Genomic DNA, 19,465 nt, shown 5'->3' with positions numbered 1-19,465 from the left:
AGTGTGATGAGGGGAACAATGGAACTATCTTTGAAGAACCGTTTACAGGGGATGAGGAAGGCATCACAGAGGTTACAGTCTGCCTGCGTTTGAAGGAAACACAAGTGATTTCCATGTGAAGTAATCAGTAAGTTGGACTGAGATATTGGCATCTAGGAGTTTTACATATGCCATGATTTCAAAAGCTTAGGTAGAAATTATTTAGGCTTAGTAAACCAGATGACCTCTGAGGCTTCATAATAATTTCATAGATGATTATTAGTTTTTTTTTTAAAGCGTGACTGAGGATTAATTTGTTAATACAGTACAATACTATCTACTAAGATCTTGTGTGTACTCTAGTATTGAGTATGAGTAGTCATTTGTAAGATACTGAGAAGTATTCTTGATGTTATATAAATTGATATTTTCTTTCCCTCTTTCTCTTCCCCCTGCCCCATCCCTGGCCCATTTGGTTGTTTTTTCAGTTGGTTAGTCTGTTGCTAATTGGAATCGCAGCATGGGGCATTGGTTTTGGGCTGATTTCGAGCCTCCGAGTGGTTGGTGTGGTCATTGCAGTGGGCATCTTCCTGTTCCTGATTGCATTGGTGGGGCTGATTGGAGCGGTAAAACACCATCAAGTGTTGCTTTTTTTTGTATCCTTTTTTAAAAGAGAATTTTTACTCCAATTGAGTTTGTTCTTAACGTTTATTGATTATTCTTTTGATAATTACAACTGATTTGGAATTATCATTAGGAAATTGTCAGGGAGGGGACCTGGGTGGCTCAGTGGTTGAGCGCCTGCCTTCAGCCCAGGGCGTGATCCTGGAGTCCCACATCGGGCTTCCTGTGTGGAGCCTGCTTCTCCCTCTGCCTGTGTCTCTGCTGGTCTCTCTCTGTCTCTCATGAATAAATAATAAAAATCTTAAAAAAAAAAATTGTCAGGGAGTAACTCTTAGCATGCCCTATGTGTATTTGTTTAACATTAGGAATGTTTCTTAGGGTGAAATTATTATTATTATTTTAATTTATTTTTTAAAGATTTTATTTATATATTCATGAGAGACACAGTCAGAGAGAAGCAGAGACATAAGCAGAGGGAGAAGCAGGCTCCATGCAGGGAGCCTGATGTGGGACTCCATCCCAGATCACACCCTGAGCCAAAGGCAGTCGCTCAACCACTGAGCCACCCAGGCATCCCAGGTGAAATTACTGTATATGTTCCCACTTTATCCTTTGCACATCATGAAGAATGTATTCTGCAAATTCAGTATAATCCTATTTATATATTGCAAATTTGGAGTTAAATTGAATTGATTCAGTGACCTCTAGATCCTTTCCAGAAGGTTAATATGTGGTTGAGAATTTCAATGATTTGTTTTTAGATTTTAATATTAAGAAACCTTAAATACATTTATCTATATTTATTTCTTGTTTTATATATGTAAGAATTTTTATCTTAATCTAAATGAAATTCTAACAGATCAGCTTTTAGTTAAATATTAGTATTTTTTATTATGAAATATCTGCAGTGTATTAATGAAAATAATAATTGTGTTCTCAGTGAACTTTCTCCAGGTGCCATTTGTTCTGTTTTCTGGTTGAATTCCTTCTAGTACATTCTGAAGTTGTCAGTACCTCTATTTTATGTTAAGAGTATTGAGAAATGCCTTAACTTGAATTCTCAGTACATGATTATTCTCTTACTTGTATTTATCGTCCAGTTTTCTGTATCATGTGCTTGCTTAGCCCTGAACGAGGAGCAACAGGTAAGCAAATATTTTTTTTTCTTTTACTTTATTATGCCTTATAGTATGTGTAGGAAAAATGGGGGAGAAAAGATTGGGATATAAGATAATTCCTCCTTGCTCAGAATGGCATTTCACTGTTCACACCTAAAATCTGTTGTTACTGGTTGCATTAGTGGGACTGATTGGAGCCCTGAAACATCATCAGGTGTTGCTATTTTTTTTTGCATCCTTGAAGTGAAATTTTCTCTTCACTGGGTAAAAAGTGCTACTAGTAAAAGATGTTCACCCAGTCTTTTCCCACCACTATACAATGAAATGTTTGAGATTCCATTCTAGCAATGACACTTTCCAAACTCTTAATCTGTAAAAGAATATGCATCTCAGTTTATGGCAGTGGAAAATGTGTCTTGTTTCAGTCTGACAATCTTTTGAACTAAGTGCTTCTTCTTTTTTTTTTTTTAAGATTTTATTTATTTATTCATGAGAGAGGCAGAGACACAGGCAGAGGGAGAAGCAGGTTCCATGCAGGGAGCCTGACGTGGGACTCGATCCTGGATCCCCAGGATCACACCCTGGGCTGAAGGCGGCGCTAAACTGCTGAGCCACCCGGGCTGCCCCTAAGTGCTTCTTTTTAAATGCATGTAAAAATTAAGACTTTTCATTCTTGAGATAGAAATGGTGCTTTCCTTTTTGTTACAAATTTAGGTATTACCCTTTGAAAACTTTTAATCATCTTACAAAGAGTATTTATTAAGGTACATTAGTTATTAAAAGTTGCAGGCTCTAGTTTCATACATTTTGTGCAGGGGTAACACATTTTAATGTATATATTAAATACATTTTCTAGGGTCAGCTTCTGGAAGTTGGTTGGAACAATACAGCAAGTGCTCGAAATGACATCCAGAGAAATTTAAACTGCTGTGGGTTTCGAAGTTTTAACCCAAACGACACCTGTCTGGCTGTAAGTACAAAATGTAAAATACTTTTTGGAGATGTATTACATACAACAAATAATGATTAACATGAAAGGAATGGAATTTCTGATGCTGAGTTGTATTTTTACAATGCTTTGCATATACCTATATTATATTCCGTGTATACTATTGTATCATTTGTCTATTCTCAAGTATCTTCTCGTGAGAGTACTAAATATTCCAGAGAGGCCAGACACAGGTGCTTGTGGTACTTTACCCCTAATTCCTTTCCCATTCAATTCCTCCAGGAACAAGTTGTGAAAGAAAAATAAGCAGATTAGCTAGCCTTAGAGGTAGAGAAGAGCTGTGTAAATAACTTGGTTTTGAAGCAGGGTAGTAGGAGAGTAGTCTATTCAAATCTTTGGGCTCCAGTTAAACATCCCCAGCAGGGAGGATACATGGGACCTAACTCCCTCCCTTCTTCCCCATGACAACTTCCTGCTCTTTCTGTGTGGGAGTTGAGCTAGCGATGGACAAGTTGGAGCCACCCAGGCCAGACCCCTATATGAGACTAGACTCGCAGTGTGACCCTACTAGGAAGTTCACACGTGTTTATATTCCGGGGAAACTCCTATCACTGTCTCTGAGACCGGAGCTGGATTTTTCCCTCGATGAGGCCTCTTTTGTGGGATTATTAGCTTTTTAGTGCTATGTGACACATGTGTTGTCTCAGTTTCTATGAATCAGGAACAGGAGAATGGTTTAGTTGGGTCCTCCACTTAAGGTCTCACCTGGGTGAAATCAAGGTGTTGGCCAGGCCTGCAATCTCATCTGAGGCTTGGGGTACTCTGCCAACCTCAGTGGGTGTTGGCAGAATTCAGTTCCTGGTGGTCGTAGTGCTGAAGTCCCATTTTCTTACTGGGTGTTCCTTAGTTCCTAGAGGCTGCTCTCAGGTTCTAACTATACAGCCATCTTATAATATGGCAGCATCAAAGTCAGTATGATAATCTCTCCATTCTGTTAAGATGATGTCTGTGTAACCACCCTGTGAACATTGCAGTGACTGTATCGTTTTCACAAAACCCATCCACACTCAAGGTGGGGTGATTACTTGGGGAGTGTAAGCTGGGGTTGGGAATCTTTGGAGCCATCTAAGAATTTAGGATAATACTAAACAGCCAAGGTCCCAATCGGGTATAATACTCTACTCACTCATTTTTAGGTGTGTTCAGTGTTTATCTGCTGTCTGTAATTGTACTTTGAAATAAAAGTCCTTTTTTTTTTTTCTTTTAATTGATACAGAGCTGTGCCAAAAGCAGCCACCCATGCTCACTGTGTGCTCCAATAATAGGAAAATATGCTGGAGAGGTTTTGAGGTTTGTTGGTGGCATTGGCCTCTTCTTCAGCTTTACAGAGGTGGGTGCAAATAACTCACTATCTTTCCACTTTTGTCATAGGGATTTCTGTTTTTTTTTTTTTTTTTTTTTTTAATTTTTATTTATTTATGATAGTCACAGAGAGAGAGAGAGAGAGAGGCAGAGACATAGGCAGAGGGAGAAGCAGGCTCCATGCACCGGGAGCCCGACATGGGATTCGATCCCGGGTCTCCAGGATTGCGCCCTGGGCCAAAGGCAGGCGCTAAACCGCTGCGCCACCCAGGGATCCCAGGGATTTCTGTTTTATATGGCAAGAGGGCATGGCATTTTGCCTTAGCATGGCCCTTAACTTTCGGAATGTATCAATGAATATTCTCATGGAGAACTAGGATTATAATCAGAGGAGCCCTGGCTTGAAAACAGAAGACCTCACGGATCTAGGTTTAATTTTATACAGGGCAAGATGCTTGACTATTAAATTATGTAAAATGTAATGAACAAATGAAATGAGTTTAGACCAAGTTATTTCTAGAGTCTTCTGTTTGTAGAGTTTTATGATAAATTAAAATTTTAGATTTCATTTTGGAATAGGTAAGACATTCAGACTATTAAATATAAATATTATAGAACACACACATACATATAAAGATATGCTTTAAAAATTGCCTTCCAAGCCCATCCCTCGTTATTCCTAGCTTTCCAAAACTTAGATAAACAGTATTAATTTCTTATTTATAGTAACTTGATATTTATATAATACTAATATATTATATTGATATTTATATAATATGTATATCATATTAATACATTGATATGTAATATATATGTCTGTAAGCAAAACCACACTCATATTGTTGGATAGTTTTGGAGGAATGCTAATTCCTTTTGCAGTGTTTTTATGAGGCTCTTGATATCTTTGGATGTTTTTTGATATAGCTGAGTTGACAATGTGTATCAAAATTAATTTTTGAAAAATTCATACATTCTACTTACAGTGCTTTATTTCTTGGAGATAATCCTATAGCTATGTAAAATGAATAGACAGGAATGTTTATTGCTGTAATAGCAAACCCGTGGACCAGCTTGTGGTCTTCAGTAATGAGCTGGTTAAATTAGAGTGCTGGGGAAGGAACAGTTTCTCTGCCCTTCAAGTTCCTTCTATCTAGGCTAAGACGTGAGAAATGACTGACAGGAGAAAATAAAATTTAGGGGATGCCTGCGTGGCTCAGTATTTCAATGTCTGCCTTCAGTTCAGGGCATGATCCCAAGGTCCTGGGATCAAGTCATGAATTAGGTTCCCCACAGGGAGCCTGCTTCTCCCTCTTTGTATGTCTCTGTGTCTCTCATGAATAAATAAAATCTTAAAAAAAATTAATATTCTATATATAATGCATATACTGCATTTGCATATCTAATTTATATAACATGTATATGATATATGGTCAGTATATAGCACATTATATATACATATATGTGGATATATTATATTCTATTCAGTTTCCTTTTCTTCCCTTGAGAATGAAAAATTCACACTTGGCTGTATTAACAAAGTTGAGATAAAGACCAAAGTTAATATTCATTTTTTAAAAGAAGTCTCCCCTGACATCTCTCTATTCTGAGCAGTTTTTTCATTTCATGTTTTCTCAGAAAAGAGCTGTCTTACTTGTGGGTTGGTTATGACATTGATTCAAGAAAATTGATATACTGTTTAAAAACAATTCTGTGCATTATTCTTTTGTTTCTTGTTAAAAGTAGGATCTTTTTCCATGAAAATTTAAAAATATCGATAGGAGAAAAACTGGGATGAACCATCTCCATATCCCCCATTAGCCAGATCTTTCCATGTGGTTTCCTTTTTATATTTGGAATTTATTTTGTGAATTTAATTCTTTTGAGCAGCTCCATTTTCTCTTCATCAAGTTACACTATCTTCAGTTGTGCCTATTTTTTTTTAAGGAATTTATTTTTCTTAAGAGCAGTTGTAGGTCCATAGCAAAATTAAGAGAAAAGTACAGTAAATGTATATGTAAACTTCCCACATATTCCTTGTCTTTACACAGGCATAGTCCCTCCTGTTATTGCCATTACTCACCAGAGTGGGACATTTGTTACAGTTGATGAACCTACATTGACGTATCATAATCACTCGAGGTCCATAGTTTACAATTAGTGTTTACTTTTGTACATTTTATGGATTTGGATAATTGTGTAATGACATGTATCTATCATTATAATATCCTAAGGAATATTTTCACTGCCCTGGAAATCTTCGCTGTTCTGTCTATTCACTCTCCCCCTACTGTTTTTTAAAAATATTAATTCTCTTAAGAATATAAACTCATGAAGGGCACCCAGGTGGTGCAGTTGGTTGAGCGTCTGACTCTTGGTTTTGGCTCAAGTCATGATTTCATGGGTCATGGGATCGAGCCCCATGTCAGGCTCGGTGCTCAGCACGAGGAGTCGCTTGAAGGTTCTCTCCCTCTCACACCTCTCCTCACTCACACACTCTGGCTTGCTCTTTCTCTAAAATAAATAAATCTATTTATTTATTTATTTAAAGACTATAAACTCATGAGTCTTCGGTGTCTTAAGAGCTAAGAAGACTTAGTGATCTTTCATGGAATCCTGGTCTATCTTTTATATACCATGTCCTTTGAATCCTGGCTAGGGATTTTAATAATAATTTATCCAACAGTGAATGGTACAGTAACACAGAGATTGTTACTGTGGTGATGGAGAACATTTTGGATCATAATTCTCTAGAAGTAGTTTAAAGGACTAATGAGTAGTTATGAAGTCAAACAAAATTTAGATAAAAAGCTGGCACAGATCTAACATGGAAAATATAATGTGAAATTCATTTTGTTCCATTAAAATTTTGTCATTTTCGGTCTAAAAATTTTTGGTTATTTTAAGTAAATCAACTTTGAGGTAGCAGAAATAGAATGGACACTTCCCTATTTAAAAAAAATATATATATTAACACTTCAGTGAACCTGGCTTGGCAAATGGCATGTTAACAACTTAGTACTTTCCTAAAAGTATAGATCCCCATAAGGTAGGAATTAAAATATTTTTTAAATATCTGTGTTGGCAAAATTTGTTATTGTGGGGGGTTTTGTTATTGCTGAATTTTCCTCAACCCAGTGTTTCTGAATTATCAAAATAATGTGATATTTTAGTTATCCAGACAATTCAGTGTTTGTATTAAGTTCCTCTTGCTGCACTAACAAATAATCATAAATAGAGTTGCTTAAAGCAACACACATTTATTACCTTATACTGCTAGAGGTCAGAAGCTTAAAATGCAGGTTCCTCTGGGAGGCTTTCTGGGAGAACATGTCACCTTGCCCTTTGCAGCTTCTAGAGGCTTCCTGTGCTCTATGGCTCATGGCCTTGTCCTCCACCTTCTAGGCAGCTATGCAGCACCTTCTCTCTGACTCTGCTTCCTGCTGCTTCTGACATCCTGTGGACTTTCTCTGTCCACAGGATGTGGACATTGTTTTTTTCCTGCCTCTTTTTTTATAAGGACCCTTGTGATTACATCAATGAGCCCACCCATATAAACTCTCTGTCACAAGATCTTTAACCCAGTCATGCCTGCAAAGTCCCTGTTACTGCATAAGGTAACTTTGTCCGAGGTCCTGGGATTTGAGGATGCAGAAATCTCTGGAGGGCCAGTATTCATGTTAATTGTTTTCAGAGCATCTAAATTAAGACAATTACTACATTTGAAAGGGAAAAAGAAATATCTTCCTCTTTGAACAAATGATGCCAACACTTGAGGGGTTCCAGATATTTATTGGTGCACTGAAGAAGTAGGTAAAACTTTTACTTTCTCTTCTTTTTTTTTTTTGTCTTCTGTTCCAGATCCTGGGTGTTTGGCTGACCTACAGATACAGGAACCAGAAAGATCCTCGTGCTAATCCTAGTGCATTCCTTTGATGAGAAAACAAGGAATATCTTTCATATTTGGATCTTGTTCACTTTCTCTAACTTAAAGTTCAGCTAATTGCCTGTTTAAGGAAGCAGTATCTGAAAAGTTACATTATTATTGACAGTGGAATTATATATTTTTACTCTTATGTTTCTCTAAATGTTTTTCTTTTCCCATTGCTGAAAAAATTAGAAACTTGTGGTCCCCTCTAAACCTCAGTGGTACCTGGAATCTACTGTCCTCACAGTGTCTGGCACTGTCCACTGTGGCCTTTCTTAGCATTTTTACCTGCAGAAGAACTTTGTATGGCACTATTGTGTTGATCCTATTGTAAATCTAAATATACATCTCACTGGAATAATTAATTGTATGTAGCACTGTGCTGTGTAGATAGTTCCTATTGGAAAAAATGAGTTGAAGTTTATGAAAGCCAGAAGGTATGAGATTCTATTATGTTAAATTCAGTAAGGGAAATCCAAAATCCCTCGTTTTATTCTGTCTTTTTAGGAAAGCTGTATTGTGGTGAAAATTGTTAACATAAAAGTGATTATTTAGTTCTAGTAGTCTTTTATGATTACACTAATGTAGCCTAGAAATAGCTATGTCCTTAGGAAAGTGTGGTTTAGTTTTTGATTTTTTACAGGTAAGTACAGAGGAGAAAGGATCTCACGAATGTTCTGATGTGTAATATTTGCCTTCAGCTTTTGAAATGGAATGGGTCTGAGAAATTCAGAAAGTATAGCTATATATTCTTCATATTCTTTTATAATAATTTGAGGTCCAAAAAGACTGCATTTTTAAACAAGTTACTATTAATGCATTGGCCCACGTAGCAAAAAGATATTTGATTATCTTATAAATTGTTAAGTACCTTTTTCATGACTTTTCTCAGTATTGTAACAGCAACTTGTCAAATCCAAGCATATTTGAATGTGAGCTCCCATAATTTGAAATTGAAATAGTACTGTGGTTCTGTATATTATGTTAAAATATTAAATAATGGAAACCTTTCGTCATGTGTGAATGTTTTGATTAAAAGAAAGTAATGGTAGAATTGCTAAACGAATTAAGTGAAGTGGAATTCTTTATTGCTTTGTTGGTTTTTTTGTGTGTGTGTGTATTTTTTATTGGAGTTCAATTTGCCAACATATAGCATATCCCCCAGCGCTCATCCCGTCAAGTGCCCCCCTCAGTGTCTGTCACCCAGTCACCCCAACACCCCCTGCCCACCTCCCCTTCCACTACCCCTCGTTCGTTTCCCAGAGTTAGGAGTCTCTCATGTTCTGTCTCCCTCACTGATATTTCCCACTCATTTTCTCTCCTTTCCCCTATGATCCCATTCACTATTTTTTATATTCTCCATATGAGTGAAACCATATGTTTGTCCTTCTCCAATTGACTTACTTCACTCAGCATAATACCCTCCAGTTCTATCCACCTCAAAGCACATGATGGGTATTTGTCGTTTCTAATGGCTGAGTAATATTCCATTGTATACATAGACCACATCTTCTTTATCCATTCATCTGTTGCTGGACACCGAGGCTCCTTCCACAGTTTGGCTATTGTGGACATTGCTGCTATAAATTTTGGGATGCAGGTGTCTTGCTGTTTCACTGCATCTCTATCTTTGGGGTAAATCCCCAGCAGTGCAATTGCCCGGTCATAGGGTAGCTCTATTTTTAACTCTTTGAGGAACCTCCACACAGTTTTCCAGAGTGGCTGCACCAGTTCACATTCCCACCAACAGTGTAAGAGGGTTCCCTTTTCTCCGCATCCCCTCCAACATTTGTTGTTTCCTGCCTCGTTAATTTTCCCCATTCTCACTGGTGTGAGGTGGTATCTCATTGTGGTTTTGATTTGTATTTCCCCTGGTGGCAAGTGATGCGGAGCATTTTCTCGTGCTTTTGGCCATGTGTGTGTCTTTGGTGAAATTTCTGTTCATGTCTTCTGCCCATTTCATGATTGGGTTGTTTGTTTCTTGGGTGTTGAGTTTAATAAGTTCTTTATAGATCTTGGATACTAGCCCTTTATCAGATGTGTCATTTGCAAATATCTTCTCCCATTCTGTAGGTTGTCTTAGTTTTGTTGACTGTTTCTTTTGCTGTGCAGAAGCTTTTTATCTTAAGTCCTAATAGTTTATTTTAGCTTGTTTCCCTTGCCTTCATAGATGTATCTTGTAAGAAGTTACTGTGGCCAAGTTCAAAAAGGGTGTTGCTTGTGTTCTCCTCTAGGATTTTGATGGATTCTTGTCTCACATTTAGATCTTTCATCCATTTTGAGTTTATCTTTGTGTATGGTGCAAGAGAGTGGTCTAGTTTCATTCTTCTGCACGTGGCTGTCCAATTTTCCCAGCACCATTTATTGAAGATACTGTCCTTTTTCCAGTGGATAGTTTTTCCTGCTTTGTCGAATATTTGTTGACCATAGAGTTGAGGGCCCATTTCTGGGTTCTCTCTTCTGTTCCATTGATCTATGTGTCTGTTTCTGTGCCAATATCACACTGTCTTGATGATCACAGCTTTCTAGTACAACTTGAAATCCATCATTGTGATGTCCCCGGCTCTGGTTTTCTTTTTCAATATCCCCCTGGCTATTCGAGGTCTTTTATGATTCCACACAAATCTTAAGATGATTTGTTCCAACTCTCTGAAGAAACTCCATGGTATTTTGATAGGGATTGCTTTAAATGTGTAAATGGCCCTGGGTAGCATTGACATTTTCACAACATTAATTCTTCCAATCCATGAGCATGGAATATTTTTCCATCTCTTTGTGTCTTCCTCAATTTCTTTCAGAAGTGTTCTGTAGTTTTTAGGGAATAGATCCTTTACTTCTTTGGTAGATTTATTCCGAGGTATCTTATACTTTTGGGTGCAATTGTAAATGGGATTGATTCCTTAATCTTTCTTTCTTCAGTTTCATTGTTAGTGTATAGAAATGCCACTGATGTCTGGGCATTGATTTTTGTATCCTGCCACGTTACTGAATTGCTGTATGAGTTCTAGCAATCTTGGGGTGGAGTCTTTTGGGTTTTCTATGTACAGTATCATGTCATCTGCAAAGAGGGAGAATTTGATTTCTTTGCCCATTTGAATGCCTTTTATTTCTTTTTGTTGTCTGATTGCTGAGGCTAGGACTTCTAGTACTATGTTGAATAGTAGTAGTGAGAGTGGACATCCCTGTTGTGTTCCTGATCTTAGGGGAAAGGCTCCCAGTGTTTCCCCATTGACAATGATATTGGATGTGGGCTTTTCACAGATGACTTTTAAGATGCTGAGGAATGTTCCCTCTATCTTTACACTCTGAAGGGTTTTGATCAGGAATAGATGCTGTACTTTGTCAAATGCTTTCTCTGCATCTATTGAGAGGATCTTATGGTTCTTGCTTTTTCTCTTGTTATGATCTATCACGTGATTGCTTTACAAGTGTTGAACCAGCCTTGCATCCTGGGGATAAATCCCACATGGTCATAGTGAATAATCTTCTTAATGTACTGTTGGATCCTATTGGCTAGTATCTTATTGATAATTTTTTCTTCTGTGTTCATAAGGGATATTGGTCTGTAATTCTCCTTCTTGGTGGGGTCTTTGGTTTTGGAATTAAGGTGATACTGGCCTCATAAAATGAGTTTGGAAGTATTCCATCCCTTTCTATCTTTCCCAACAGCTTTAGTAGAATGGGGATTGTTTCTTCTTTAAACGTTTGATAGAATTCCCCCTGGGAAGCCATCTGGCCCTGGACTTTTGTGTCTTGGGAGGTTTTTGATGACTGCTTCAATTTCCTCCCTGGTTATTGGCCTGTTCAGGTTTTCTATTTCTTCCTGTTCCAGTTTTGGTGGTTTGTGGTTTTCCAGAAATACATCCATTTCTTCTAGATTGCCTAATTTATTGATGTATAGCTGTTCATAATATGTTTTTAAAATCGTTTGTATTTCCTTGGTGTTTATTGGTTGTGATCTCTCCCTTTTCATTCGTGATTTTATTTTATTTATATTTTATTTATTTTTAAAAGATTTTATTTATTCATAGAGACAGAAAGAGACAGACAGAGGCAGAGGCACAGTCAGAAGGAGAAGCAGGCTCCATGCAGGGAGCCTGATGTGGGACTCAATCCTGGGTCTCCAGGATCACGCCCTGGCTGCAGGCGGTGCTAAACCACTGTGCCACTGGGGCTGCCCCGTGATTTTATTAATTAGAGTCTTTTCTCTTTTGCTTTTAATAAGGCTGGCTAATGGTTTATCTATCTTAATAATTCTTTCAAAGAACCAACTCCTGGTTTTATTGATCTGTTCTACAGTTCTTCTGGTCTCAATTTCATTGAGTTCTGCTCAAATCTTTATTAACTCCCTTCTTCTGCTTGGTGTAGGTTTTATTTGCTGTTCTTTCTCCAGTTCCTTTAGGTGCAAGGTTAGCATGTGTATTTGAGTTTTTTTTTCCAATTTTTTGAGGGAGGCTTGTATTGTGATGTATTTCCCTCTTAGGACTGCTTTTGCTATATCCCAAAGATTTTGAATGATTGTATCTTCATTTTCATTAGTTTCCATGCATCTTTTTAATTCTTCTCTAATTTCCTGGTTGACCCTTTCGTCTTTTAGCAGGATGCTCTTTAACCTCCACGTTTGAGTTTCTTCCAAATTTCTTCTTGTGATTGAGTTCCAGTTTCAAGCATTATGATCTGAAAATATGCAGGGGACAATCCTAATCTTTTGGTATCAGTTGAGACCTGATTTGTGACCTAGTATGTGGTCTATTCTGGAGAAAGTTCCATGTGCACTTGAGAAGAATGTGTATTCAATTGCGTTCAGATGTAAATTTCTGTAAATATCTGTGAAATTCGTCTGGTCCAGTGTATCATTTAAAGCTCTTGTTTCTTTGGAGATGTTGTGCTTAGAATATCTGTCATTTGCAGAAAGTGTCATGTTGAAGTCTCCCAGTATTAGTGTATTATTATCTAAGTATGTCTTTACCTTGTTTATTAATTGATTGATATACTTGGCAGCTCACACATTAGGGGCGTAAATATTCATGATTGTTAGGTCCTCTTATTGGATAGATCCTTTAAGTATGATATAGTGTCCCTTTTCATCTCTTACTACAGTCTTAGGGATAAACTTTATCTGATATGAGGATTGCTACCCCAGCTTTCTTTTGAGGACCATTTGAATGGTAAATGGTTCTCCCACCTTTCATTTTCAGGCTGTAGCTGTCCTTAGGTCTAAAATGAGTCTCTTGTAGACAGCAAATAGATGGGTCTTGCTTTTTTATCCAGTCTGAAACCCTGTGCCTTTTGATGGGATCATTTAGCCCATTCACGTTCAGAGTTACTATTGAAAGATAGGAAATTAGTGTCATCATAATACCTATTCAGTCCTTGTTTTGTGGATTATTTCTTTGGGCTGCTTCTTTCTTTTACAGAGTCCCCCTTAATATTTCTTGCAGAGATGGTTTGGTGGTCACATATTCTTTCAGTTTCTGCCTATCTTGGAAGCTCTTTATCTCTCCTTCTATTCTGAATGAGAGCCTTGCTGGATAAAGTATTCTTGGCTGCATGTTCTTCTCATTTAGGACCCTGAATATATCCTGCCAGCCCTTTCTGGCCTGCCAGGTCTCGGTGGAGAGGTCTGCTGTTAATCTAATATTTCTCCCCATATAAGTTAGGGATCTCTTGTCTTTTGCTTCTTTAAGAATCTTCTCTTTATCTTTGGAATTTGCAAGTTTCACTATTAAATGTTGAGGTGTTGAATGGTCTTTTATTGATTTTAGGGGGAGACTTCTCTATCTCTTGGATCTGAATGCCTGTTTCCCTCCCCAAATTAGGGAAGTTCTCAGCTATGATTTGTTCAAATATGCTTTCTGTCCCTCTGTCCCTCTTGGCATCCTCTGGAACCTCAATTATACATAGATTTTTCCTTCTGAGGCTGTCATTTATTTCCCTTAACCTTTCCTATGGTCTTTTAATTGTTTTTTTTTTTTTTTTCTTTTTTCCTCAGCTTTCTTCCTTGCCATCAACTTGTCTTCTATGTCACTCACTCTTCTACCTAATTAACCCTTGTTGTTAGGACCTCCAGTTTGGATTGCATTTAATTGATTTTTAATTTCGGTCTGATTAGATGTAAATTCTGCAGTCATGAAGTCTCTTCAATCCTTTATGCTTTCTTCCAGAGCCACCAGTAGCTTTATAATTGTGCTTCTGAATTGGCTTTCTGACATCGAATTGTAATCCAAATTCTGTAACTCTGGCAGAGAGTACTGTTTCTGATTCTTTTGTGGTGAGTTCTTTCTAGTCATTTTGCTCAGTGCAGAGTGGCTGTATGAGTGGGCTCATACAGAATATCAACCATGACTTAAGTAAATTTCACCCTAGATGATTCTGCTGAGGTGTCAGAGACCAGAAATTGAAAGCAAAGATCAGAATGAAATAAAACAAAAGACCACTAAAGTAAAAAACAAACTTTAAAACAAAGTAGTAAAAAAGAAAAGGCCAAGAATCCTAAAGAAGAAGAGAAAAAAAGAAAAAAAAGGGTGGGGGGGGGGACTGGGAGATGGTGGTGGTGATGAAGTTGTAGTGGAGGGGGGAATATAGTCTACCTGAGGGATTCTAGAGGGTGATCCTCTTGTTTCTATTAAGTTATGTTAGAAGATGCTCAGTCCCAAATTTATATAAACCAGTAATACTTGTAGTGGGCCCCAACATTGACAACCAAAACACAAATGAGATAAAAGAGGGGGGCAGAATAGGAATGAGGAATCTCACAGAATGAACGAGCACAGTATACCACTTGGTTCTAGGTGTATACTGGTCATGTTTTAGAAGGTATTAACTTCTGCCATTGTAGAACAAAATGAGGCAGAGAAAACAAAAAACACAAAACAAAACAAACACATATTGTATATATCCCAAAATTAAGTTGAGTATGTTGAAGGGAATCTAGAAGTGGAAAATATATCTAGGACCTGTAATTGTTAGAAATATGAAAGTCAAAAAGGAAGAATCTTAAAAATGAAGAGGTGGTAAAATATTGTAGTCAAGGTGGGAAAAGAGAAAAATACTGGAAATTTTTAGTCTGATATAAAGAAGAGTTGTAATGGGAAAAGGAAAACAAAGGGGGGGGAACCCTCTAGTTCTGTATACTATATTCTCTCAATTTTCCCTTGGTCCTGGAGCTTTCCAGCAGCTGTTGGGTCAGGAACTTGCTCTTCCCCTGTCCTTCCAGCTGGTCTTCTGCGGGAGGGGCTGCTGTGCTGATTCTCAGGTGTGTGCACCTGGGGGAGCTGCCCCGTCCCCTACCGGGTGCATGGCTCCATGGGAGCTGCTGACCCTGTGAGGCCCCTGTTTTCCGGAGGCCCCACTCCGTCCCAGGCACAGAATGACACCAGGAGGAACAACACCACTGGCAGCGTCCAGGTCCCCAGCCCTGGAGTCAGCTCCCCCAGTAACCACCACAGTCTCCCAGTCCTCACTGGCCTGGCAGGAGCATCCTGGTTGTCCTGTGCCCTCCCCACCTCTGCCTGTCCCGGGGGCGGGGGTGGGGGTGGGGGGTGGAGCGCAGGATCCTGGGCTGTGTCCCCCGGTGCTCTGGGCTGCGGGGCCTGCGCTGCTGGAATTGCCTTCCCCGGGGCCCCCTCCCCGGAGCCGCCACCTGAGCTGCTCCCGGGCCCGCCGCTGCTCCAGCCCTTTACCCGCTCGGCCCTCGGGGTGCGGGGCGCTCTCCCCGGGGCGCACCTCCCCTGTTAGTGACCCCGGGAGCCTGGGGCTCCACTGCCCCTCCTGCGATCCTGCCTGGTTTCCCCGTGAGCGCCTTTCCCTCCGGGAAGAATCCGGTGCGGATTGTTCAAGTTCCCGCTTCTCCGGGGCTGGGCCTTCCTGTCCTGGAGGCTCCCGCCGCCCCCTTAGCCGGCTCCTCGCGGGGGCCCCTCTCCCACTGGATTCTTATTTATTTTGTTTTTCCTCCTTCCTACTTTGTTAGAAGCGAAAACCCTTCTCTCTGTAGTGTTCCAGCTGTTCTCTCTTTAAATCTCAGGTTGAATTCATAGGTGTCCAGGAGGATCTGAAAGTAACCTAGGTAAGTTGGTGGGGCCGGGGGAGGGGAGGACCCTGCTCCTCCACTCATGCCTGCTCTCTCTTTGTTTTCTCTGACCTAGAGCCGAGTGCCGGTGTTTTAGTGTATAATCCAGCCACAGAAATGAACTTCCAGCACTAATGTCTCCTGCCAGCCCACCCCAAATTCTTTCTTGAAATGTTACAGTATTTAATATTTTCTCTATAGTGAGAATTGTTTTTTTGTTTTGTTTTGTTTTGTTTTTGTTTTGTTTTTTTTTTTAGAAGAGAAGTCATTCATATTTATTTGGGGGAAAATATGTAAGTTCTTTCATGTTACTAACAATTAAGTTATTGTATCCTATGTAGCATATACTATTTTATTGGTAATTGTCATGCTGATGGGTTTTAGGCCGAGAAAGAGGACAAATGGTTTATCTATAGAATTTTAGAGCATTCTGTGGTTGTGTCACCTCCATGACTGTGGAAGACTGCTTTATCTTTTAAGAAAACCAAATTATGCAATTCCCATCATACCTTAAAGGAGGAAAAATAATTTTCCCTTTTTTGAGTTCTTGTCTTTGACTCAGTCTAATACGAGTCAGATTAACAAGAGAAAAACATGTTTATTAACATCCATAATATTTATTAACCTGTATGCATATCTATATATAGCTAAGATATTACCCCAAACTGAGTAATTCTCCAAGATGGCACAAGACACCATCTTAGATACTATCTTAGCTAAAGACCAAAGAAAGCAAGGTGTGTGTATATTTGGATGTGGGAATTGGAAGGAAAGACAGCTATGAGGGTTACCAGAAAAAGCACTATAAATAAAGGTAAGGCTTGTCATATAGATTTAAATCAGTGACTTCTGCAGTGCTAAATTTCTTGTGATTTGGAGTTATCCTCTTCCTGGTACAGAGAAGGAAACCCTTTTCCGTATAGAGATTTCCTTTATAAGCATAAATTTCCCTTAAAGAAGGGTTAACTTCTACTCTGTTTACAAAGCTACTCCTGTGTCTGCTTTAATTTTTTCAGAAATAATGAGCTCAAAACAATCTTAATGCCAGGGAGTGGCACATTCTGTTCTTCTTCGATGGCATATTCAGCTCTGGGCAACCCTAACAATGTTCCTACTTAGGCCATAAGATGTGATTATAAGTGACACACGAAGTAAGTGCGATTTTTGAATAATGTCTTTAAGGCCTTTTGTATTTTCTTTGTTTGCTTTGTTACATTTTGAAGTTCCCATGAGATTCTCATGTCTTGTAATACTTTTCTTGGTACAAGGATTATATTGGAAAGAGCTCTTCCACAGCCGTGGTTTCTGCTCTAATTGCAGTGGCCTTATTTGGGTCAACCCAATTACAAAGCGGGGCCTGGGAAGCATGAACCTTTAGAGCTTCTAAACTATAGGATTCTAAGAATGGGTGGTAACGAATGGCTAACCACTCAAGAAATAATACATTTTCAAGTACCAAGAGTAGCCTTGTTAGATTAATTCAGGCTTTCTGTTACCTCAGGCAGATCTGAAGGTGAGACATTGCCCTGCTGTGTCTGGGAGGTCTCCTGTGATCTTTGTGTCTGCGTGCAGAGATACAGCTCACATTGCACAGTTTATTATAAACCCACTGGAATGGCCTATTCTGAATCCCAAGTGGCTGCTAATGAGGCTGCAGAAGTCAGTCTGATCCCAGGATTATAAGAGGGCCACTGTCTATGTGCTTAGAACTGTTGCCTGTAAACACACAGGGTCCAAGGAGGGTGTTTCAGATCAGGGTCTGTCTTTGAATTGCAACAAATGTCTGTAATGCATACTCCAGACCCTGGAGCTCCTCTCTCTTCACTTCGCATTGATTTAAAAAAGAAGCTCTACTTATTTTTTAAATGTCTCTTATTCCCTATTTACAAATTCCATTTAGAGGAATATTTCTTAGAACATTTGCCCAATCAGACTTGATGTTAAGGGTGGAACTTCAGTTAATATAATGCTAATGCAAAGGAAAAATGTTAGGCTGCAAATCAGAGTTCATGTGGCATAAATTCATCTCAGATTCTCTGATGGAAACAAGTTTGGTATGAAAACCAGTTCTGCATGTTCGACCTCAGTGATATGCTGCTGAGTACAACCTTGCAGAGAGGGAAAAGAATCCAGAAGTGGGGTTTCAAGTTCTTAGTTTCCTTAAGGCAAAAACCTCCTCCTACAATTTTTTTTTAAATATTTGTTTGACCCTGTTTAAGTTTATTCATCCTTTTGAAAATGCACTAAGTAAATATATGAAACAATTTCATTTTATAGCTTTATAGCTGGTACTGAACAAATTAGAATCACATTTTTATTTCATAGTATTTCATAGGAAAAGTTTTAGACATCATAATTGTACAAATAGGATCATTCACATGTCAATTGTTTTGTTAGAATTGACAAAGTTAAAGACCAAGTTTTTCAGGTTTCTGGAAATGTGAGGGGTTTGTGTAAAGTTGCTATGCACTTCTTATTTGGGGGGTTGGCAAGTTAATTTTTACACCTGGTTATCTATGCCAAATGCAATTATAGTATGTGTTGTTGGTCAGTGTTTTCTAAATAGTTTTAAGGGAACAACCTAATAATGCCCTTTACCCTGTTCCTCCACTCAACCCCAGAGAGAGAGAGAACAAAGGTCTTCTTGTTCGTCACAATCACAACTGAGTAATTGTAGTCATTGACCTACCTCCTGAGAAAGTGGGCAGGGGGGAGAAAATCAGACTCTTCTACCATATGCCAGGCTACTTCTCATCCACTCTCCTCTGGAAAATCAGCTTTTGGCATTCATTTTCCAATGAGGGCGGGAGGGAGTTCTGAGTTAAAATATACGGTAAACAATAGACTGTGGTATCACTTGGAGGGTGAAACCACCATCGCTTACTTTCAGCATCTGGCTTTTTACCGTTTATGAGGTCATAACTTGACAAATGGCTTTTTAAAAAGTCAGGCTCACTTTACTTAGACTTTGAAGCCTGCCTTATTGGTGAGCAAACTGAAGGGGGTTCTGTTCCTGCCTTAGAGCTTTTTTTTTTTTTTTTAAATCCTACCCCAGCTCCTGTGCTCACCAGTGACTGTTAAATATAAGGACCTTAGAAGCTACTTAGGATTACTGAATGCCTGAAACACACAAAAACCCATAGTAGTAAAAAAACAAAAAACAAAAAAAACCATAGCAGAGCTAAACAGTTGTAGATGTTCATTTGAAGACTGCAGTCCTCAAGCAGGTGAAAATGGTATAACCGGGCATGTTGGTCATCCATGTAAATGACTCACAGGTGATTTATATTACCAGCTTTTTTCTTTTTTTTTTTTTTTTTAAGATTTTATTTATTTATTAGTGAGAGACAGAGAGAGAGAGGGTGGGGGGGCAGAGACACAGGCAGAGGGAGAAGCAGGCTCCATGCAGGGAGCCCGAAGTGGGCCTGGATCCCGGGTCT

General features: G+C 38.8%; 1 protein-coding gene across 1 annotated transcript in view; it reads left to right on the top strand.

Annotated features, from left to right (window-relative positions):
- TSPAN13 (tetraspanin 13) overlaps positions 1-9,023 on the top strand; it is a 31,779-nt gene extending 22,756 nt beyond the window's left edge. The window contains exons 2-6 of the mRNA XM_077856659.1: positions 468-635; positions 1,668-1,748; positions 2,578-2,691; positions 3,947-4,060; positions 7,891-9,023. Coding sequence (XP_077712785.1) covers positions 468-635; positions 1,668-1,748; positions 2,578-2,691; positions 3,947-4,060; positions 7,891-7,965 — 552 coding nt within the window. The 3' untranslated portion in view covers positions 7,966-9,023. The remainder of the gene's footprint in view (positions 1-467; positions 636-1,667; positions 1,749-2,577; positions 2,692-3,946; positions 4,061-7,890) is intronic.
- The last annotated feature ends 10,442 nt before the right edge of the window (positions 9,024-19,465 follow it).

This window comes from Canis aureus, chromosome 18, assembly GCF_053574225.1.
Source record: "Canis aureus isolate CA01 chromosome 18, VMU_Caureus_v.1.0, whole genome shotgun sequence".
NCBI classification, from domain to species: domain Eukaryota; kingdom Metazoa; phylum Chordata; class Mammalia; order Carnivora; family Canidae; genus Canis; species Canis aureus.
The sequence above is the reverse complement of the archived record's forward strand: the minus strand, read 5'-3'. Positions and strand labels throughout refer to the sequence as shown.